This window comes from Ovis aries, chromosome 3 (assembly GCF_016772045.2).
Source record: "Ovis aries strain OAR_USU_Benz2616 breed Rambouillet chromosome 3, ARS-UI_Ramb_v3.0, whole genome shotgun sequence".
In the NCBI taxonomy this organism is placed as follows: Eukaryota; Metazoa; Chordata; class Mammalia; order Artiodactyla; family Bovidae; genus Ovis; species Ovis aries.
In genome coordinates this window covers 155,150,099-155,174,268 of record NC_056056.1, presented here as the reverse complement: position 1 = coordinate 155,174,268, position 24,170 = coordinate 155,150,099, and the positions used below count along the sequence as shown (strand labels likewise).

Sequence of the window (24,170 nt, the reverse complement as noted above, 5' to 3'; positions counted from 1 at the left end):
GGTAGTTGCTCAAAAACCTTTGCTGAAAAAATAACAGTGTCTTGGGAGACGCTGTTGTAAGAGAGGCATATTAAAAAATGTCCATCATCAATCGCTAGTCTGCAACTCTGGCTCTTTTTTTAAACTGTGGTAAAATGTAACCTAAACTGTGCCATCTTTTAAAAATAATTTTGTCTATTTATTTTTCACTGTGCTGGGTCTTTGTCGCTGTGCGGGCTTTTCTCTCATTGTGGCAAGCAGGAGCAACTCTCTAGTTGCGGTGCCCAGGCTTCTCATTGCGGGGGCTTCTGTGGCAGAGTACGGGCTCCAGGCCTTCAGTAGTTGCGGCTCCTGGGCTCTAGAGCTCAGGCTCAGTAGTTGCGGCCCACTGGCTCAGCTGCACTGTGGCATGTGGGGTTTTCCCAGGCCAGGGCTTGAATCCATGTTTCCTGCATTGGCAGGTGGCTTCTTTACCACTGAGCCGCCAGGGAAGCCCCTAAACTTGACCATTTTAAGTATGTAGTTGATTAGTATTCCGTAGAGCCATAACTGTGCAGCCATCACCACCATCCGTCTCCAGAACTCTTCCTCTTGCAGAACTGAAGCTCTGCGCCCATTAAGCAAAACTCCCCAGTCCTCTCCTCAGTCCCTGGCAACCTCCCCTGAGTATGGGTCCTTTTACGATGGGCTTATTTCATTTAGCAGAATGTCCTCAAGGTTCATCCATATAGTAGCAGCATGTGTCAGAATTGCCTTCATTGTTAAGGCTGAATAATATTCCACTGTGTGAAGGTACCACATTTTGTTTATTCATTCATTGATCGACACTTGGATTGCTTCCAAGTGATTGGCTATTGTGAATAAGGCTGACATGAACATGGGGCAGCTCTGACTTTTTAAGCATGACCAGCCTGTCCTTGTGTTGTTCACACAGCATCACATAAACACAGCTTTCATACTCTGAATGCTTCCTACCTCCATCCTGAATCATTTTTCTCCATCCATCTGCTTTCTGCCCTGTTTCAGTCTCCCCAGTTTAGGTCTTGTAACTTGTTTTCCTCACTTAGAACTGCTTCTGTTATGAAAAACCCACAGCCAGTGTAATACTCAAGGGTGAAAAGCTGAAAGCCTTCCCACTAAAATCTGGTACTACAAGGATGTTCACTCTTACCACTTCTCTTCACCATAGTATTGGGAGTCCTAGGCACAGCAGTCGGATAAGAAGAAATAAAAGGTATCCAAATTGGAGGGGAAGAGGTAAAACTGTCACTCTATGCAAATGAAACCATAGAATTGCTTCTGTGGTTTCCCTCTGCATCTGTGATTCACACTCACCCTCTTGTCTGGTTTTTCAGATCAGTCATGCTACAGGCCCAGTTGTGGAAGACCTGTTTCTCTACCTTGTGGAGTTTGGGATCTTTTGGCAGAATGTTTTCCCTTCCCTCGTCTATTCTCTCCTCCCACCAGCATTTTCTCTTCTGCTTTGCCAGCTATTCCCATTGGAGAAAGGAAGCTCCGCTGGCAGCAGCCTTCCCATGCCCTGTTCAGCGTGAAGCACCCCCTTCCTTCCCCTTGACCCCTGCTGCTTCCTTTCCCCCATCTCCCACGATTGCAAGGCCTCGGAGACATCGAAAGTGGTCTCCTGAGCTAGAGATGACCTATTGCAAAATACAGCCCCCACTCCCAACAGCCCTTGTTAGGGAATCTGGTGGGAGAGGGGTTTAGTTTCACATCTTTTCTGCCTGGTATCATCCTACTTCTCCAAGGTCACGTGCTGTCTGTCCCTGTAGCACCATCTTTTCTCTTCACTCTAAGCCTGTTCCTCCTCTCTCAGTCCCGAAGTACTGCTGGCGGGAGGCTGGCTGTGAGTAATGTCCTTGACTGAAGGTTTTAGAATGACACGGAGGAAAGCTGCAGCGTGGAAGGATACAAGAGGTGGTTTTCTGGTGAACTGAATCTTGGACATCCTTGCTCTTAAATGTTCTTGGGCCATTTTCCTCTGGGAATTTCTCCCTGACAGTCTTTTCCTTTAGGCTGTAGTACTCTGGTGGCTCAGATGGTAAAGAATGTGCCTGCAATGCGGGAGACTCAGGTTCGATTCCAGGGTCTGGAAGATCCTCTGGAGAAGGAAATGGCAACCCACTCCCATATTCTTGCCTGGAGAATCCCATGAACAGAGGAACCTGACGGGATATAGTCCATGGGGTTGAACAGAGTCTGGACACAACTGAGTGACTAACACTTTCACAGTAATCTATTTTAGGCTTCCCAGGTGGTGCTAGTGATAAGCTGGAGATGTAAGAGGTTCAGGTTTGATCCCTGGGTTGGGAAGATCCTCTGGAGAAGGAAATGGTGACCCACTCTAGTATTCTGGCTTGGAGAATCCCATGGACAGAGGGGCCTGGTGGGCTATAGTCCATCTCGGTCGCAGAGAGTCCAGCAGGACTAAAGTGGCAGCCCAAGCACAATCTATTTTAGGGCTCAGCTGCCCTTGCTGTTAGAAAGCCAGAGGATCAGGGCTTAGACGGTGAACCCGCATCACTGGCCTTGCCTAAAGTCTTCCTCGCAGGAGAGTCAGCTGTCGTGCACTTTGCGGCCTGTGCTACCCTTCTACGTTCCCTTCCCAGCTCATCTAGAACGAGGTCAGGTGGGATGGTGGAGGCATTCTAAACACTTCTGTTTGGCTAAAGTTCATTTTGAGTCAAGTCATACAGTATTGTTTTGATTTTTAAAACTTTTTTATTGAATGAAAGATTCTTTAAATTCTATGGTGCTTTACAGTTTTTAAAATGTTCACACACATGATTTCATATAATCTCATAATAACCCTTTTTTCTCTTTTCCTCTCCCCTTTTATATTGCCCTTCCCCCTTCCCCGTGGTAACCCCTGGTTTGTTCTCTGTATTTGTGAGCCTGCTTCTTTTTAATTTTATTCACTAGTTCATTGCGTTTTTTAAGTTCCACATATAAGTGATGGGTTTCCCTGGTGGCTCAGAAGGTAAAAAAAAAAATCTGTCTGCAATGCTGGAAACCAGGCTTTGATCCCTGGGCTGGGGAGATCCCTGGGAGAAGGTAATGACAACCCACTCCAGTATTCTTGCCTGGAGAATTCCATGAACAGAAGAGCCTGGTGGGCTATATGGTCCATGGGGTTGCAAAGAGTCTGACATGACTGAGTGACTAACACTGACCAGCTCTAAGTGATAACCATACAGTATTTCACAGAGCACAGTGTCCTTTAGGTTCGTGCGTGTTGCTCCAAGACATTATTGCATTCTTTCTTAATGGCCAAGTATCATTCCATTGTGTGTGTGTGTATACACACATGCACACATCCTTTTTACCCACTCATCTGTTGACATACACTTAGGTTGCTTCCTTTGGGGTGCATGTATCTTTTTGAATTAGTGTGTTTTGTTTTTCTTCAGATATATACCCAGAAGTTGCTGGGTCATACGAATCCTCCATAGTGGCTGCACCAATTTACATTTCCACCAACAGTGTACAAGGGTTCCCTTTTCTCCACGTCTTCCCCAGCGTTTGTTCTCTATGTTCTTTTTGATGACAGTCATTCTGACCGGTTGTACACCAAATTTTGTAATGCAAGTGTTGGACATACAGCAAGGAGGCATCTGAAGCATTGAGTCACTACATCAAAGCCTCAACATCAGCAAGTGGTTAATGAGCTTTTTCTGCTGTGTGTGATATTGTGCAAGAGTTTTCAAACACATTTTAAAAAGTCTGGGCAATTTAGTTTGAATCATCTCAAATGTTACCCTAACTCTGGGACACAGTGATTGTGACAGCTGGTCCCTGCACAAGAGGGAACACAACAATGGCACAGAAATTATTCAAGAACAAGTATACCCAAAGTCCTCATCATCTAATGTTTTTTCTCTGTGGAGAGGATCTTTGGTTTGTTGCTTTCTCAGCTCTTGAGCCTGTTTCCTGTTTCACATTTGACAAATTATTTTCAGAGACAGATCATATCTGCAGTTTCTTGGGGGAACTTCAAGATTTTTCCTGGATGAATTATAAGGGTGGTTGATGCAGAAATGATTGTCTTGTGAGGTTTCCACCAAGCCCCATGTTGCCATGGGCTCTTAGAGGAAACAGCTGGTCTTCAGTAATCCTTCCCTAAGAGCTTCACCCATTTTCTCTGGCATCATGGAATCTTTTTATTTAGTTGGCAGTGCCAGGTGGACCTTGTTGATGCTGCTTCTCTATTATCTCTGCCAGTACCTTATTTGTTTTAGTAGGTAAATAATTTATAGGGAGTTTAAGGAAATGGTGGATGTTTCATTCACTTGGTAACATAAATGAGGCTGTGAACAAGTCTCCTTTCAAAACTTCCAGGGTGTTTTTGGTCCTGCTTAGATCAGAACTATCTGGTTATACTTTATTGGCTTGGTGTAGCTTTTCAGGGAGGTAGACCTGGGTTCAACCCCCAGCTCCACCACTGATTAGTCATATGGCCTTGGGAAACTTACTTAACTGCTTCATATGTTCCTTCTTTTTTCCTTTCTTCCTTCAGGAATAAAAAAATTTTTTAAGTACAAGGAAAAATACAATAAATTCCTATATTCCTACCACTCAGAATTAACTATTTATAGCTGCATGTATTTTCTTTTAGTCATTTCCCCGTCATGCTCAGTATATTATCCTGATAATATACGTGTACACTCTCCTTTTACTCCCCACTTCTTGGGGAATAATGCTTGCCTCGTGGGGTTAAAATGAGATAAGAGAACTACAGCCCCTAGCCCACTGCCTGAGCCATAGCAGACAGCTGGTACACAGTAGCTGTTATTTATTTTTCTCCTCCCATCCTCACTTCTCTCTTTGTGCATCTCCATTAGAAACTCTAGTCCTCGAAAACTGACAACCGTCTAAAATTTTTTTTAGATTTTTTTTTTTGATTTTTTTTTCCCCCACAAACTCTTCTCCCTTCTAGGGTAGATTTGCAGCCACCAACTCGAGGAATTGATATCAATACATGTGGGAATGGATAGAATGCACCAAACAACTTATTTATATTGCAAATAATCAAAACATATTGAAAGGCCAGGACTTTCTGGTTGCTGGTGAATGATGGATTACATTTGGGAAACCCTTTAAAACAAAATGATTGAACCAAATTTTAGATAACTGCATGCATTATTTTAAAAGCTGTGATATTGCAGGAATAGAAAGATTGAGATGAAAATTGCTTACTTAAAGTCTGCTGAGGAAGGTTGGTTTCTTCCTTGTAGTGATCTTGCAAAGCAAGAGGCTGTTGGGTAATTAATACTAGGGCTTTATTAATTTATGAAGAGCAGAGAAGGATTAGCTTGTTTGCACTGAAGTGAATTCTTTCCAAGTAACATGTTGAAAAAATTAAAATATGAGAAATGCAAACAGTTTGTCAATTTAAATGGATGTAGCTCCTAGACTGGTTTTGGGGCTTTCCTTGTGTCTCAGCTGGTCAAGAATCCGCCTGCAATTTGGGAGACCTGGGTTTGATCCCTGGGTTGGGAAGATCCTCTGGAGAAGGGAAAGGCTATCCACTCCAGTATTATGGCTTGGAGAATTCCATGGACTCTATAGTCCATGGGGTCACAAAGAGTCGGACACAACTGAGCGACTTTCGCTTTCACTTAGACTGGTTTTGCAATAAAATCTCCAGGCCCAAATGCAAGGTAACGTAATTAAAGAGCAAAGACACTCAAGTGACCAGGTGGCATCATTTGTAATCTGCAACAATGTTGATGTGAAAACTTCCAAGATGTCTTTCCTTAAAAAAATTCTAAATGCCTTTAATACTGTGTACTAATGATAACAATAAGTCATCTATAAAGAACTTACTCTGAGCCAGATAGTACCATAAGTGCTTTCCTTGTATTATTTGATCCTTAGAATAACTATTTTGAAATACACTGTTTCCCATTTAATGGGTGAGGAGATTGAGATAATTAACCTACCCAAGTTTATGTAGTTACTGAATGTTGGAGCCAGGTTTCAATCCAGATAGCTTGTTCTAGAGTCTGATTTTAGCTACTATACTATCCTGGAGGTTCCTCGGTAGCTTCAGGTGGTAAAGAATCTGCCTGCAATGTGGGAGATCTTGGTTTGATCCCTGGGTTGGGAAGATCCCTTGGAAGAGGGCATGACAACCCACTCCAGTGTTCTTGCTGAAGAATCCCATGGACAGAGGACTGCCAATAGCTAGAATTTAGGAGTGTTTTACCTGATGAAAGTGAAAGTCACTCAGTTGTGTCCAACTCTTTCAGACTCCATGGCCTGTGGCCCACCAGGCTCCTCTGTCCATGGAATTCTCCAGGCAAGAATCCTGGAGTGGGTAGCTATTCCCTTCTCCAGGAGATCTTCCTGACCCAGGGATCAAACCCAGGTCTTCGGCATTACAGGAGAACTTTTTACTGTCTGAGCCACCAGGGATGAGTAGAGCACATATGTGATATTTGAGCATCACATATATTTTGGAAACTTTTCAGGGAGACTAAGAATAGTGATTATGGATTTTTTTTGGATACATGGCATAAATGTCAGTCAAAATAACTGTTCATAAACACATCTGCGTATTTCTCTTGTAGTTGACTAAAAAGTCCTCCACTCCTGCTTTTTTTTTTTTTTTTTTTGAGGAGTGAGAATGTCTGGCTCTCTTCTTGACATGAGTTTATGATGTTATTTACTGTTCATGTTCTTGTACTGAGTGTCAGGTGTGTATGAGCCCCATGCTGCTTGCAGGCAGGGGAGGGGAGAGATCCAACAATGAAGAAGCCTTAGTCCCTGTGCTCAATGCAATTTATGACCCACTGAGAAGCGTGTAAATAATTCAAGGGCATGGATGAATCAGGTGTGGGGGTGGGAGAAGTGTGGCGTCTGAAATATAGGCAGTTACCATTTAAAAATGTTCAGTCATCAGGATCCCAACCTGATATTCTTTGTGTTATAGATGCAATTAAAATAATTTACTGAGTTCTTACTATATTCTAGGCCTCATGCTAGAAAATTACTTTGAACTTTCCTAAAATAGACTGTGGTACTTATTTTCAAGCATTAGGAAGATTTAAAGTTTAGAGAAGCCAGAGGTAACTTTATTTAGACATAATCTATTCCCTCCTTTGGAGCTGGTGTATCTGATTGATGCTGGCATTAGGCCAGAGTGACGTACCACCATGTGACACTCTGTGGCAAGCTGGGACAAAAGACAGTGGTAATTAAAGGTGCCAATGCTGCTACATTAAGTACATGAGTATACTAGGCCACACCTGTATTGCTTCTAGAAGAGAAGAGCACTTGGGAAGTATATTTAGTAAAAGTGTCTGCTTCCTTAGGAGTTTTTCTCTGTTACCAAAACTTTACATTGAGTTGCAAAACTAGGGCACAGAGATGACTATTTTTAAGACTACACTGGTGAATTCCTATGTCTGTGGAGGTAAAGATAAAAGTGAGTATCAGTCACCAGACTTGCTATCCTTTAAAATGCTGAGGCCTGTATTGACTGACATAAAATAAAATTCCTCTTACCCCCAGGTCTCTGTCACCCGTATGATTCAGGAGACATGTGTTTTCCTTTTAATGTAGTTCCTAATGTGATTTTCAATTCCTTTCTAATACCTGGCCTGGACTCTCAGACAATGAGGATGAAAATATAAAGACCATGTAAGATTTTTCATAAATAGATAAAAGTTCAGTTTGTTCAGGCTCCTCTTTTTAAGTCAAGAAAATATAACGATACATTTAAAAAAATATCCTTAATGAGGATGGAAGCCTCATTAAGCCTCTTTTTTGCTTAAATGTCAGTTTACCTGAAACTATAATAATCCAAGCTGTATTCTCTAAGCATTATAGTTGGTCAGTATTTATATTGGATGGAGGAATTCTTAGAAAGTAATAGACTCTGAATATCCATTCAGTTGGTCTCAGAGAATCATAGTGTTGCAAGCTGTCTTACTGATGATAATAGTTGAGCCTCATCTCATTTTAAGTGTCCTTTCACAGCACTCCTGACTGCTGGGCTTGCAGCCTCTGCCTGGGAACTCCAAAGAGAGGGTATTTGTCATCTCCCGAGGCTTCGATTTACTACAGGTAGAGTGTCCTTAAGTTGTGATGTGTGCCTCTCTGGAACCCCGTTTAGCGGTTCTGATTTTGCACTTTGAAGTGAACATGAATATATAGTCAATATTCCTTCCCCTGAGTGAGGGTATGAGGGTAGGAATGCTAAAGGGGAGCATCTGGTGAGGACCTCAAGGGGATGTTCTAGCCAGCAAGATTTTCCCTGTAAGTCAGGTCCTGGGCCTGTTGTGCAGACTTCTGGGTAGACTGTGAACAGGGCTATTTTATTTAACCTTTATTTTGTAGAGTTGTCAACAAACACTGAGGAAGACACCCCAGTGCAAAGGTATTGAGTGACTGCTTTGCATCACTACAGTGTTAAGAGTCTTGACTTTCATTATGCGACCCCATTCTTACAATTACTTGAGTTCAGTTCAGTTCAGTCGCTCAGTCGTGTCTGACTCTTTGTGACCCCATGAATCTCAGCATGCCAGGCCTCCCTGTCCATCACCAACTCCTGGAGTTCACTCAGACTCACGTCCATCGAGTCGGTGATGCCATCCAGCCATCTCATCCTCTGTTGTCCCCTTCTCCTCCTGCCCCCAATGCCTCCCAGCATTAGAGTCTTTTCCAATGAGTCAACTCTTTACATGAGGTGGCCAAAGTATTGGAGTTTCAGCTTCAGCATCATTCCTTCCAAAGAAATCTCAGGGTTGATCTCCTTCAGAATGGACTGGTTGGATCTCCTTGCAGTCCAAGGGACTCTCAAGAGTCTTCTCCAACACCACAGTTCAAAAGCATCAATTCTTCGGCGCTCAGCCTTTTTCACAGTCCAACTCTCACATCCATACATGACCACTGGAAAAACCTTAGTTGGCAAAGGAATGTCTCTGCTGTTCAATATGCTATCTAGGTTGGTCATAACTTTCCTTCCAAGGAGTAAGCGTCTTTTAATTTCATGGTTGCAATCACCATCTGCAGTGATTTTGGAGCCACCAAAAATAAAGTCTTGACACTGTTTCCACTGTTTCCCCATCTGTTTCCCATGAAGTGATGGGACCGGATGCCATGATCTTCGTTTTCTGAATGTTGAGCTTTAGGCCAAATTTTTCACTCTCCACTTTCACTTTCATCAAGAGGATTTTTAGTTCCTCTTCACTTTCTGCCATAAGGATGGTGTCATCTGCATATCTGAAGTTATTGATATTTTTCCTGGCAATCTTGATTCCAGCTTGTGCTTCTTCCAGTCCAGCGTTTCTCATGATGTACTCTGCATAGAAGTTAAATAAGCAGGGTGACAATATACAGCCTTGACTTACTCCTTTTCCTATTTGGAACCAGTCTGCTGTTCCATGTCCAGTTCTAACTGCTGCTTCCTGACCTGCATACAGATTTCTCAAGAGGCAGGTCAGGTGGTCTGGTATTCCCATCTCTTTCAGAATTTTCCACAGTTTATTGTGATTGAGTAAGTATCATTAATTCCAAAGGGGAGAAATTGAAACCCAGAAATTGGGTATGGGCATTGGCATTCTAATCTTGGTCTCTCTCCCACATCATCAGGATCTTCCTTTTATTTTATTTTTTATTAAATTTATTTATTTTCAATTGAAGGATAATTGCTTTACAGAATTGTGTTGGTTTCTGCCAAAAATCAGCATGAGCCAGCCATAGGTATACATATGTCCCCCCGCTCAGGACCTTTCTGACACACCATGTTGCCTCCTGGAGGCCTTACCAGGTGCAGCTTTCATGGGTTTCCTCATCAGTTCACATGTTCTGTATCTTCTCTTCTGAATAAATCCAGCTGGGAAGTCTAAGTTTCCCAGGCCAGCTAAGTCAACATTCATATTAATTCAGCTCTCTCTCCTCTTTTTGATACCTCTGTAGCATTACCAGGAGAAGGCAATGGCAACCCACTCCAGTACTCTTGCCTGGAAAATCCCATGGACAGAGGAGCCTGGTAGGCTGCAGTCCATGGGGTTGCAAAGAATTGGACACGATTGAGCGACTTCCCTTTCACTTTTCACTTTCATGTATTGGAGAAGGAAATGGCAACCCACTCCAGTGTTCTTGCCTGGAGAATCCCAGGGACGGGGGAGCCTGGTGGGCTGCCGTCTATGGGGTTGCACAGAGTTGGACATGACTGAAGTGACTTAGCAGCATAGCATTACCATCAAAGTTAAGCATGTTGTTTTTAAAGCATATTATTTCCTTTTTTCTCTCTAGGAACATATATTTCTAAGCCGAACTAATACACATCAATAGGTATGGGAAATCTCTCCTTTCATGTCCCTCAACTGGATCAAAAAGAATCTCAGAATAGTTTGGTTTAAAGGTTGGGAAATCTTAACTAAGTAGTCCAGTTGTGACCAGGTTGAACCATGATTTCATCTTCTAAAGTGATTGGTCTGAGTTCTACTCTTGATGTGCAAATAAAAGGCTGATATCACAATTATGAGAAGAGCAGAGATGAGCTTTGTCCTTTTAGCCTGCTTTCAGGTGAAATGTAATAGTTCAATAAAATGAAGCCCTGGGAAAACACTGGAATGTCTGATACTTAGGAGGAGTAGAGGTAATGGTATCCCTCCAAGTACTTGCATAGTAATTAATTTTTAATTGAATTATAGGGGATGTATAATATTATATAAGTTACAGATGTACAGTATAGTGGTTCACAATTTTTAAAGGTTATATTCCACTTATATTTATTATATTTGCTATAATCATGCTCCCTGACTTTGCGCTATACTATAAAGCTAGAGCAACCAAAACAGCATGGTGCTGGGAAAACTGGGCATGTAAAAAAATGAAATTAGAACATCGTATACATTGTCTAACATCATATACGAAAATAAAATGGATTGAAGACCTAAATGTAAGACTGGATACCATAAAACTCCTAGGGGAAAACATAGGCAGAACACTCTTTGACGAAAATCCTAGCAATATATATATATATATTTTTGCAAAGTATTTGAAATGAACCTTTCACACTGTCCTGTTACTACCTGCTTTGTCTGTCCCTCAGTAAATTTAAGCTTCTTGAAGGTAGAGAACATACTGAATTCAAACTTTTATTTCCCAGAGGCCATAGCACAATGCCTTTCCCACAGCAATTGACGAATAACTTTTCACTAATGAATGAATAACAGAAATTAAAGATGTCTTATATGGTGAACATAAACCTTCCTTAAGTGGTGTTGAATCAATTTCTGTTATTATTATTTTAAAAAATTGTCTATTTTTGGCTGCACTACCCACTCCAGTGTTCTTGCCTGGAGAATCCCAGGGATGGGGAAGCCTGATGGGCTGCCGTCTATGGGGTCGCACAGAGTCGAACACGACTGAAGTGACTTAGCAGCAGCAGGTCTTCATTGGTGTGCTTGGGCTTTCTCTAGATGTGGTGAGTGGGGGCTACTCTGTTGCGGTGCCTGGGCTTCTCATTGCAGTGGCTTCTCTTGTTGTGGAGCAGGGACTCTAGGCACGTGGGTTTCAGTAGCTGCAGCACGTGGACTCAGTATTTGTGGCCCACAGGCCCAGCTGCTCCACAACATCCAGGATCCTCCTGGACCAGGGATCGAACCTGTGTTCCCTGCCTTGGCAGGTGGACTCCCAACCACTGGACAACTGAGGAAGTCCCTCAATTTCCATTCTTTTGAGGCAAGAAAATACTTTCTAGAAAATAGAAAATCTTGGGTTAGCTATGCATCTGAAGTTATGTGGACCTGGCTGCAGGGTTTTACATGTGTTTCCAGGGTGGTACTCTGAAATAGGGCTTCACTCCAGCTGCTGCTGCTGCTGCTAAGTCGCTTCAGTCGTGTCCAACTCTGTGCGACCCCAGAGATGGCAGCCCACCAGGCTCCCCCGTCCCTGGGATTCTCCAGGCAAGAACATTGGAGTGGGTTGCCATTTCCTTCTCCAATGCATGAAAGTGAAAAGTGAAAGTGAAGTCGCTCAGTCTTGTCCGACTCTTAGCAACCTCATGGACTGCAGCCTATCAGGCTCCTCCGTCCATGGGATTTTCCAGGCAGGAGTACTGGAGTGGAGTGTCATTGCCTTCTCCATCACTCCAGCTAGGAATTAAATTTTTATATTAGATAAGTTTTGAATTTGAAACTTTCTGGTTTGTAAATAAAACTGGTTATCCTTAAAATACTTCATCCAAGATATTCAAGCATGCTGGGGGGAAATATTCAGTTCAGTTCAGTCGCTCAGTCATGTCCGACTCTTTGCGACCCCATGAATGACAGCACGCCAGGCCTCCCTGTCCATCACCAACTCCCGGAGTTCACTCAGACTCACGTCCATCGAGTCCATGATGCCTCCAGCCATCTCATCCTCAGTCATCCCCTTCTCCTCCTGCCCCCAATCCCTCCCAGCATCAGAGTCTTTTCCAGTGAGTCAACTCTTCACATGAGGTGACCAAAGTACTGGAGTTTCAGCTTCAGCATCATTCTTTCCAAAGAAATCCCAGGGCTGATCTCCTTCAGAATGGACTGGTTGGATCTCCTTGCAGTCCAAGGGACTCTCAAGAGTCTTCTCCAACACCACAGTTCAAAAGCATCAATTCTTCGGCGCTCAGCCTTCTTCACAGTCCAACTCTCACATCCATACATGACCATAGGAAAAACCATAGCCTTGACTAGACGGACCTTAGTCAGCAAAGTAATGTCTCTGCTTTTGAATATGCTATCTAAGTTGGTCATAACTTTTCTTCCAAGGAGTAAGTGTCTTTTAATTTCATGGCTGCAGTCACCATCTGCAGTGATTCTGGAGCCACCAAAAATAAAGTCTGACACTGTTTTCACTGTTTCCCCATCTATTTCCCATGAAGTGATGGGACCAGATGCCATGATCTTCGTTTTCTGAATGTTGAGCTTTAAGCCAACTTTTTCGCTCTCCTCTGTCACTTTCATCAAGAGGCTTTTTAGTTCCTCTTCACTTTCTGCCAGAAGGGTGGTGTCATCTGCATATCTGAGGTGATTGATATTTCTCCCGGCAGTCTTGATTCCAGCTTGTGCTTCTTCCAGTCCAGCATTTCTCATGATGTACTCTGCATATAAGTTAAATAAGCAGGGTGACAATATACAGCCTTGACGTACTGTTTTCCTATTTGGAACCAGCCTGTTGTTCCATGTCCAGTTCTAACTGCTGCTTCCTGACCTGCATACAGATTTCTCAAGAGGCAGGTCAGGTGGTCTGTATTCCCATCTCTTTCAGAATTTTCCATAGTTTATTATGATCCACACAGTCAAAGGCTTTGGCATAGTCAATGTTAGGGAAATGTTAGGTGTGGTTTTGTTTTGGAAAATATCTGATTAAAAGCATGATTCTGAGAAAGCATAAGCAGGGACCATTGGAACGTAGAAGATGGTGCTGAGTGTGATTTGGTGTTGAAATTTCAAAGCTTCTCTGTTCCGTGTGCAGCAGAATTCTATCTCTGAGATAAACAAAATAGAAAAGCTACACCTAATTGTCTTCAAGGATGCTTGTGTTTAAGTAGAGACATAGGTTTTATGACTAAGAGAAACCATTCAAAAAGAAACAAAATGGTCCAGGATATTACGTGATGTGTCAGATAACTGTAAGGTTCTTCCTTTCCTCTCCGTCTCTCTCATGAGGGAAAATGGTTATGACGATGTCTCCATGGGCTCATAGTTGTGTGGGCTCCTTCCTGGGTAATGAGTTGAAGGAGCTATTTATTAAGGCCCTACTTTTAGTTCAATCTGAGGAAAGAACTTATGGGACTGGTCACAGTTTACTGTCTCTTTAGGAGATATGACTTTTCCTATTTAGGAGTTGCTCACGAACCTGCAGAAATCGTGGAGAGAGCAGAGAGAGGAGACTTTATGCCACCAGTGTGTGTGTATGTGTGTGTGTGTGTGTGTGTGTGCGTGCGTGCACTCAGCCGTGTCCGACTCTTTGCGACCTCATGAACTGTAGCCTGCCAGGCTCCTCTGTCCATGGGATTTCCCAGGTAAAAATACTGGAGGGGGTTGCCTTTTCCTGCTCCTGGGGATCTTCCCGACCTAGGAATCAAACCTGCGTCTCCTGCATTGGCAGGTGGGTTCTTCACCACTGTGCCACCTGGGAATGCCACCAGACCACCACCCTTTTCATTAGCACAAATGCAAAGACATACCAGACTTGCCAGGTGGCTCAGTGATAAAGAATCTGCATGCCACACAGGCAGATTTCCTTCTGGAGAAGGAAATGGCAACCCCTCCAGTATTACCTAGGAAATCTCATAGACAGAGATGCCTGGCGGGCTACTGTGCATGGGGTCACAAAAGGGTCAGACACAACTTAGCAACTAAACAACAACAGAAGACATACTGTCTCCTGCCTGATGAAGGACAGCGCTGGACCTGATGTCTGGAACGTCTCTTCTAACTCTCAAACACTTGTGAGCTTGAGCACAGCTGCCAGAGAGAAATGAAGCCGGGAGGAGGAATTCAAGCCACCTCCTCAGAGTGGGCCAACTCCCTTTGCTTCCTCTCTCTTTGCTTCAGGTTTTCAGAGCTTTTTCTCTTGGTAACTGTCACTACTTGCTCTGTTCAGTCCCCAGAGATAAACACATAGGCCCTTTTTCTTTTAAGATTTACCTGTTAAAAATAGCAGAAACCCCGGACCTGATTCCCTTCTGGAAGCCCCGGGGGACTTGGCTTTTATTTCTTAAAAATGTTGGACTTGCTTTTCCTGCTAACTTGTCTCCTTTTTCCATTAAAGGAGTCATATGCTCTCAAGAAAGCTTCACTGCCAGCATGTAGGCCTGGAGATGCACAACAAGCTGAATGATCCCTACTTTCTTGTTTTGGCCTGGAGCTTGCATCTCTGGGGATATACTATAGGTATTGGACTCTGAGATGTTCAGAGTATTTCCTCAAGCGCTTATTTTCTTTGGCAAGCCAGTAACAGATTCTCATCCAATGTGAAGTTTTTGGTTTTCCTAAATTCAGCTTAAATCATAACTGCTCTGGACTATGCCAAAGGCTGATTTGCCCAAACGTGAATTCACAGATATTATTTGATTAGGAAAAATCACTCAGTTAGTGAAGAGTGATGGTAAGCTGGCTTTGGGTGGAAATCTCACCAGCTAAGATCCTCCAGCTGAGTTCATGTCGGCATTGTTTCCTCTATGAGTTGACCTCAGATGACATCTTTATCTTTTGCTTTTAGAAAACAATATTCCAGACATGAATAAGAAACTATGAGTCATACAATAAATATAATGCTAGGCTTGTGCTGTGACTGTTTTTAGAGCATTGTATTTTAGTGCTTAATTATCTGTTTACTACAAAAGTTGGCAGTCTTGGCTTTCCTCTCCCATGTAAACAAAATAATATTATTTGATTCCTTCATTTTGTATTGCTTTAATAGTAGAAACTCTTAAATTTTTTTTGTGTGTGTCGACTTCTATGTAGTTTAGGACGAGAAATTTTCAAGAAACTTTTTTTTTTTAAGAGTTTTTTCTTGTAATAAATCTAAGTGCAAATAAGATTTTGATCTTGAAGGTAAACAAGCCCCTGTCACTAACAAGTAAGAGAAATGCTGTAACTGAAGAATTTCAGAGGCAAACCTTTTGTCAGCCATGACATATCTGGGTGAGCTGGCAGTCTGAGGTCTATACTCGAGCTTTGGCAGCCTAGAGATATGATTTCTTCAATTCACTGAGAGTTGAGTGAACTCAGGGATATTGACTGCTGTTAACTGGTCAGTGTGTTCTCTCCTCGGTGGCAAAGTCTCTACATGAAGCCAAATGCAATCAAAAGTTTGCTTGGTGAACGTAGAGTCTGAGCCAAAGGGTGTGGGATGGTCTGAGTGGTGGATGTCAGCCAGGCCTAGATGTCCTCCTCTCTAGCCTGGAGGCAGTGTTGTAGAGCAGCGTCCATTTCTCCTCCTCTTGGCTTGGGAGGCTGACTTTCCTGCTGGCCCAGTGCTAAAACCTGAGTATGAGTAGCCTTTCGTGTTAAAAGAGAACATAAACCCTCTGTGGTTTGAGCATATGAGACTTCTGGGAAACCAGGCCATGTGTCCACTTCCCAGCTGGATTTTCTGTCTCCTTCCAGTTTTCTTCCTTTAACTATGGGTGTTCAATACCATCTTCGCCCAGGGGATTGTGTTGCCCTCTAAAAAACTGGCCAACGGCAAACATCAGATGGGCTTCCTGGGTGGCTCAGTGGTAAAGAATCTGCCTGCAGTGCAGGAGGCCCAGGTTCAGTCCCTGGGTTGGGAAGGTCCTCTGGAGAGGGAAATGGCAACCCACTCCAAAATGCTTGCCTGGAGAATCCCATGGGCAGAGGAGCCTGGCAGGCCACAGTCTGTGGGGTTGCAAAGAGTCTGACTGACTGAGGGACTGAGCACGCATAGTTGATTTACAATGTTGTGCTGGTTTCTGGTGTATAGCCAAGTAATTCACTTATTATATATATATACTTTTCATATTGTTTTCCATTACGGTTTATTACAGAATATTGAATGTAGTTCCCCATGCTATGCAGATGTACCTTGTTGTTTATTTTATATACAGTGGTTCGTATTTGCTAATCCTAGGCTCCTGATTTACCCCTCTTCCACCCCCATTCTCTTTTGGAAACTGTTAAGTCTGTTTTCTATGTCTGTGAGTCTGTTTCTGTTTTGTGAATGAGTTCATTTGTGTCATGTTCTGGATCCCTCATATTAGTGATATCATATGGTATTCGTCTTTTTCTGACTTAACTTCCCTTGTGGGTCCGCTGGTAAAGAATCTGCTTGCGATGTGAGAGACCTAGGTTGGGAAGATCCCCTGGATCAGGGAAAGGCTACCCACTCCAGTATTCTGGCCTGGAGAATTCCATGGACTGTATAGTCCATGGGGTCGCAAAGAGTTGGATGCAACTGAGTGACTTACTTCACTTCACTTTTGACTTACTTCACTTAGTATGATGACATGTAGGCCCATCTATGTTGCTGTAAAAGAATGTTGTTCCATTCTTTCTTATGGCTGAGTAGTACTCCATTGTGTATATATACCACATCTTTTTTTATCCATTCATCTGTCCATTAGCAGCCATTGTTTTTGATGCTCAAAATGTTCCAAATAGTCCAACAGTATTCCTGTTTGTGTGGCTCTCATGTCTTTTTGACATGACTCAGTTAGTCTTGAAGCACCGCCTTTCTTCCTTTGTTTATCAAGATGTTTCTAAAGGAACCCTGATTCCTTTTAGTGGGGAATGAGTTTTAGAGACCAAATTCTGGGTGCTAGGGTTATTCAGTGATGCTGGGTGGCTCTTAGTTCTCAACCTATTCAGTGGCTTTATATGTATTTTTGAAAAGAAAAAAGATGAGTTCATACATTATTTCCATTTAAGATATACTGTTGCAGGATTAAAAAACTTGATTTCTTTGTACACTTTTTTTGTTACATTGAAAACACCTTGGTTCCTTTTGACATTAGCATCATTTATTTAGGTTATTCTATAGTGTATATAAGAATTTAAAAAAACCCAATATTTTAAATAACAATAATGCTACAGAATGACATTTAAGATTTCTTTGTAGTTCTATTTGCTCTTAAAAGGTATACCACCATTCTGCAAGCATAATACTATACTCTAAAGCAACTTTTTTTTTCTGGGTTCTTCTGCCATCAAAAGGATATTGAATTAGGTTCATGTGTTTCTATTCATTTATAAATTTTAGAGTTTCCTTTTTGTTTGATTTATTAATATTATTACTATAATGAATTATTAATACTATTAATAACCATTAATAATATCAGTGTTATTCCAGATTCCAAACTGTATAAGGTCCATCCAGAGAAATCTGTTTTCTATTCCTCTCTCTTCTACATTGTTCTCTTCCATATAAATACTATTTATTTTTTTAATCCATCTATTGTGCCTTTTCTAAATATATATATACAAATATCTTCGTATTTCCCTCCACATCCTTTCCTTTCTTATGACTCATTCACCTTAATGATTAATATCCATTGGAGAATGTCGGAATGCCCTAGTTTAGGAATGACTTAAAAACAGCAGTAATTATTGCTAGTAGTTTTAACTACTGAAGTCTCTGGCTGGAGAGATGGAGGAGCCACTTTAAAACACCTTGCTTTTAAGAGGAACAGTTTTATTTTTAATTCCACTCTTCCAAAAGAAACAGCCATAATAATAATAATATATATTTAATTAATATATAATTAACATACAGCATCTATACATTAATAATATTAATATATAATACTACTAATAATGATAATAACACTTTTAACGTGCTTCCCATGCCCCTCTAAGATGCCGGGAAAGGGTTTGACACAATTTGGGGTGAAGCTGGTGCTTCACCATCCACCAGCTACTCACTGGTGTTCTGCGCCTGAGACTGGCTCCCTTTGGTGCTCCCTCCAGCGTCTCAGATCTTGGGAGAAGCACGGAGATCTCTGTCACTGCTCCTGGTCTCGCCGTTGCTCCGCCGCCCGCGCCCGGGCTGGGGGTGCTCCGCGGCGCCCCACGCAGGTGCCGGGAGCCTGCCAGGCGTTGGGGAGCTAAGGCTGCCCCGCCTGCGCACGGTGATGCCGGGATTGGGGGCGGGAGCGCCGCCTCCGTCTCCGAGCACTCGATCGCTCCCCGCCCTCCTCCCCGCCCCAAGCCCTCTCCAACCCTCAGCCTGGCTGGCTCCGCACTGCAGATGCCTGCCTGCCGCCCCACTCTCGGCAGCTCCCACGGTTCTCCCCGGCTCCCTCTATTCCCGAGCATTCTCGCTGCTTCCCAGGGACCCTCGACTAAGCGATCTCACCAAGCCCCCCGCGCGCGCCAAGCCGCTACGCCAGTGCAGCGGCGGGAACCCAGGCGGAGTGCGGGATCCCAGGGCGCTCTCGGATGCGGCAGGACAAGCTGACCGGCTCCCTGAGACGTGGAGGGAGATGCCTGAAGCGGCAGGGTGGTGGCAGCGGCGGCGGTGGTGGCGGCGTGGGCACCATCCTGAGCAATGTGCTCAAGAAGCGCAGCTGCATTTCTCGGACCGCGCCCCGGCTGCTCTGCACCCTGGAGCCGGGTGAGGACCCGGGGCGGCAGAGGGGAGCACTGGAGAGTAGCGTGGCGTCCCCGGCGCTGGTGCCTTTGCCTTAGCTGAGACTCCGCTAGGCCCGGGATCACCCGCCGGCCGGCGGGTGCTGGGTGCCGCGGCTGGGCGCAGGCGGGGCTGGGTCAGCCTGGGAGGGAAAAGCGAGGACCCAGGCCTGGCCGGGGCAGCGGCCTCCCTAGGCGCGGAGGAGGCTGCTCCCGCCGGCTGCCCCTGCGCCCCCACCCCGCGGCCTGTGAGTGGTCCAGCCCTGGCTGGTGCCCGGAGCTGCTGTTGGTGCGCTCGGGGAAGTGCTGGCGGCTGCCTGGGCTGTCAGAGGCCGCGCAACCAATTGTGCTTCGGACGCACAAGAAGCCACACCTTAGAGGAGGTGTGGGAGGCGGAGAAAGGCACAGGTTTGATACTTGGAGTCAGAGGGAAAGGTAGTGACCGCGAAGGAAAAAAAATCGGGTGCATTTTCTTGAGTGTCCCTGCTTGGTGAGTGCTGGGATCATATCACCAGGAGCCTCCGGGTGGAGCGCAGGCGGGAAATACTCCTGCAAAGCAGAGATCCTTTCTGTAGGCAAAGACCGAATGAGCTGCCTGTGTTAGGCTAGGCCCTTTCTGCTGTCAGCCTGTGTTTACACATCCCTGCATCTCCAGGCTGCATAACTCCGCGCCCGCTCCCTCACCCGGCATTCCTCCCCGGGGGTTTTATGAGCCCAGCCCTGGCGTGCTCAGGCCCCTGGGTATAAGGCTTAGTGGTTAGGAGTGGCCGCAGAGGAAGCCAGCTGTGCCCGGACCCGTGCTTAGCGCCCACTTGTCCCCAGGGTGGCACCAGCTGGCTTCCAGGTGGGTTTGTCCTCCCCTGAACCTCCTCCTCCCTCTACTCCGTCTCCCTGCGCCTTTGGGGACCTGCTGTCCTGAGGCTGCAGAGAGAATCAAGGCTCTAAGCCCCAAAGGGTGGAACGCGTCATTGCCTTTCCGAACCTCGTGGTTTCTTTGTTTTTCTCCCCAAGGAAGTGTCTAGTTGCAAAGACTGTAGTAGTTATTCACAGTCTTTCTTTAGCCTTAAAAGAAAAGAAAAGAAAAGAAAAGACTCCTTCCCATGTTAAGTGTTTTGTGTTCCTGAATCCGGAATATCCAGTGATTACCAGATGAAACACAAACCTACTCCCCTTCCTTATTCAGTTAGAAGAAAAGAAGTAGAAATGACCTGATTTCAGCTTTTGCATGCAGGCGGCGAATGATCAATTCCAGGGAAATCCTGTGACTCATTTTTGATCGTGAGAAAATAGTTGTGGTTTTAACTAACCCCAGCCGGGTGTCAGCTCAGCAAGGCGATTGGCACGATGCCCAGCAGGTACTTCTGATAAAGTCAAGGGAGGATATGTGGTCGTACATGCGGGGAATCATAGGATTTTAGATCGGTTGAGATAAGAGCATGGGACCCAATTTCCTGGTCTTTGTTATGTTATAAAGCAAACGTCATTTCTAAACACGCTTCTATTCAGCACCCTGCATCTGGACAGCAACCTCACCAAGAGGTTTTATCTTAAAATCATGGCTCCAGCTGGAGGCACTCCTATCACCCGTTGTATCATTGCACACTGAGGCAAAACTTCATTTAAATCATCTCCGAGTAATGAGAATCCATCAAGATACATAATATACCTTCAAAGAAGAAAATCTTATCTATCTAAACAGTGTATCCTTTTGGCTGGGAAGCTCTGAAAAGAATTATCAGGGCACTGATTATAAAGCTTGACTTCAGAAATCTAGGACCAAACTTTTGTATACATAGTACTCTTCTAGGACTCCAAGAAAGGCATCTTCATACTGTCATGGGCTTGGGTAAATCAGACACATCTCTTTTCAGCTTCTTGACTCCATATATGCTTTTAAAAAGACATGTCTACTTTATCATTATAATTTTACAAATTCTAAAGTATGTTCCTATCTACATACCAGATTCTAAAGAAAGATTGTTCCCTAAGTAGTGGAAGTTGTGGAGAGGTTTCAGTATGCTTAATCTGCCGTTCAACATCTTAGAAGCAAAAATGTCATCATAAATGACAATTGTAAATTGTAAAACGATGCTATTGATAATTTTTGGTGTATCTTTTTCCTTGAGTTATTAAGTTTAAAATGGGCTTAAAGTGTCATTTTGAAATTATAAAAAAGAATACATAGAATTTTCAGATTTGGTTACATTATTTTTGATATCATTTAAGTGGGAATAAAAATTGTCATGTAATTTCATCTCAATAATAAGAAAGTCCAATATGAATATAGCATATAGTCTTTATACATTTTCCTCTTTATTTGCTTCTATTCTGTAGATTTGAGTCAAAGAAGTTTATCTAATGTTGTAGATAACTTGGAATTGGGGTTCAGTTATATTCTTAGCTTGTAATCTAAATATACAAACATATCTCTAATGAATAAGTCTATCATGACAGAATTTAAAATATGGATTATTCCACAAATGGGAAGGCAATGACATTATTTTTTATACCTTTTGATATTTCACTGAATTTTCCTTAATAGAAATAGCTAATGCAATTGTCCTAAAAAACAAATTCTGTAAGTAAAGAATTTTCTTCCCATGTTTCATAAGTATTAATTATACTGTGCTAAGTGATTTACAGTTAATCATTGCAACAACTGACTGAGATAGGCTTTATCCCTCATTTTAAGGATGGAGAATTGAAACTCAGGTTAAGTAATTTGCTTGACTGTAGGAACCAAAGCTGAATGGAAGTCTGTATGGCTGCCAGCCCATGTGTCACTTTTTGTTTTTGCATAGCACCAGACAGCTGTGGGACCACCATTCTATGGAGAAGTTCCATTCTATTACCATAGGATGTTTCTCTATTTTAATAATTAATATTCTTTTTCTTTTAACAAAATTAACAATTAATAAGATTGTAATCTAGTAAAAAAATAAGTGTTTTAAAAATTTTATGATGACCCAGTAGTATAAGGTTAATTTTTACTTTTATTTTTGATATAGTGTATTTTCTCCCTAGATAACTGTTATGTATATCTTTTTATTTTAGGAGTTGACACAAAGTTGAAGTTCACTCTTGAGCCATCTTTAGGTCAAAATGGTTTTCAGCAGGTAATTTTATTTTTAGTTTCAAAAATACCTTTATTTGGGGGGTAACTACAAGGTACACTGAGATATATTCTCAAAATGGGAAGATTAGCATGTGCTTGGATAGGCATAAGATGAGTCAGTTTTTAAAATTATGGATGAAATAACTTGTGAAGCTATAAGTGGCCTGGATTTATACTTTCAGTGAAAAATTTTGTACTTTCTTTTAATGGTTCAAGTGTGGGAAAAAAATTTGAAAACCAACTGCTTATTCTGAATCTATAACACAGGTGTTGATTTCCCAACCAGAGCTTCCCAACCCTTGTGTGCACGCGTTGTGAGTGGGTAACAAGTGTGTTAAGGGGGCCTAAGTGGAGGAGCTTGGGGCAGTCATGGCCCTTAGACCAGACATACCTGGCTGAAGGAAGCTCAGAACGTTTACCCCAGTGTTCTGTATAAATATTATCGTATTCTACAAATGTCAAGATGGAAAAAAGGTTGAAAAGTGCTTAACCAGCTCAATATTATCACTTTGACAGTGTTTCTTCTTTATTTCTAGTGGTACGATGCTCTAAAGGCAGTTGCCAGACTATCAACAGGAATACCGAAGGAATGGAGGAGAAAGGTGAGGAGGATTTGTATGGCTAAAATGCAAAAGCACCATCACTCTGTCTCTTTTTAAAGTGTCTGGAATGTCAAAAAGAATATTCTAGATTTAGTAATTTGAAATCTGTCCCTCTTCATTATTCATTAATTCAATAAGTATTTATTGATTATTCTGTGCCAGGTACTTTCTGTAGGTACTGGGGATACACCAGTGAGGAAAAAAACCCCAACAGACCAAAATTTTTATCCTTGTAGACTTTATTATGAATATAATATAAAGTATTTCAGATGATGCTAAGTGCCATACGTAAAAATAAAGCAAAGAAAGAAGTAAGGGGAGTGTAGGGGAATGGAGATAAGGAGGTAGCATTTTAAATGGCAAGGTAACATTTGAATAGGGCCCTTAAAGAAGTGAGCAGGTGGCCGCGTAGCTACCTGGTGGAAGAGTACTCCAAACAGAAAGCATCCTCAGGTGAGAGCATCTCAGGAGTATCCAAGCAGAAGTAAGAGGCCAGGGTGGCTGAAGCACAGAGGACAAGGGGGAAAGCAGTGGGGGGGGGTGGGTCATAGAGGTAATGTGATGGCCTTAGGGGAATGGCAGGTCTTGTAGGACCATACAGGCCATAGGAGGACTTTTGCCCAGTGTGAGATGAGAAGCATTGGAAAGTTCTGAGAAGGGGAATAACGTGGTATGACTTATATTTTAAATGGACCATTCTGACTGCTAACTTGAGAATGTGAGGGCAACAGCAGAGAGAGAGCAGTAGGAAGCTTGCAATAATTCGGGCAAGAGTTGATCAGGGTTTTGGTAGTGGAGATGGAGAGAAGGGATAAGATCCTAGATATATTTTGAAGGCTGAGTTGACTTGAATTCCTATTAGATTGAATATAAAGTATAAGAGGAATGTCATAAAAAACTTCAGGATTGATTTGAGCTTCTGAAAGGGTAGAGTTACTATTTTCCCACAGGGGAAGAGCGTGCGTGCGAGCGTGCGTGCGAGCGTGCGTGCATGTGTGTGTGTGTATATCTACATAGTTGGGGGTGACAGTTGGTTAGATGATTGGTTTTGGATATGTTAACGTTATGATGCCTGTTGGATGTCTAAATTGAAGATAACAAGTGTATATTTGCACATACGATTGTGATGCTTAGGAGAGAGGTCTGGCTAGAGATATTAATCAGTATTAGTCCTGCTAAGTCATGTTCAAAAGTCAAAACTGGACTGTTGATAGTTGTTGGCCTGTTGATAGTCAAAATGTCAGCTATTTATTTGTAAACCTAGCTTCTCCCCCTTTTTAAAAATTTTTATTGAAGTATAGTTGATTTACAATGTTGTATTAATTTCCACTGTACAGCAGAGTGATTCAGTTATGTATTTCTTTTTCATAT

General features: G+C 42.9%; 1 protein-coding gene across 11 annotated transcripts in view; it reads left to right on the top strand.

Moving 5' to 3' along the window:
• Positions 1 to 24,170, top strand: part of TBC1D30 (TBC1 domain family member 30) — a 107,234-nt gene that overhangs the window by 41,517 nt on the left and 41,547 nt on the right. For 5 of the 11 annotated variants that reach the window (XM_060412846.1, XM_060412845.1, XM_042246967.1 and 2 more), the window contains exons 3-5: positions 7,981 to 8,067; positions 22,137 to 22,198; positions 22,734 to 22,799. In XM_060412846.1, coding sequence (XP_060268829.1) covers positions 7,981 to 8,067; positions 22,137 to 22,198; positions 22,734 to 22,799 — 215 coding nt within the window. Of the gene's footprint in view, positions 1 to 7,980; positions 8,068 to 18,660; positions 19,069 to 22,136; positions 22,199 to 22,733; positions 22,800 to 24,170 lie in introns of those variants that run through there. The other 6 variants (XM_042246969.2, XM_004006494.6, XM_012174614.5 and 3 more) reach the window with 2 other exon arrangements.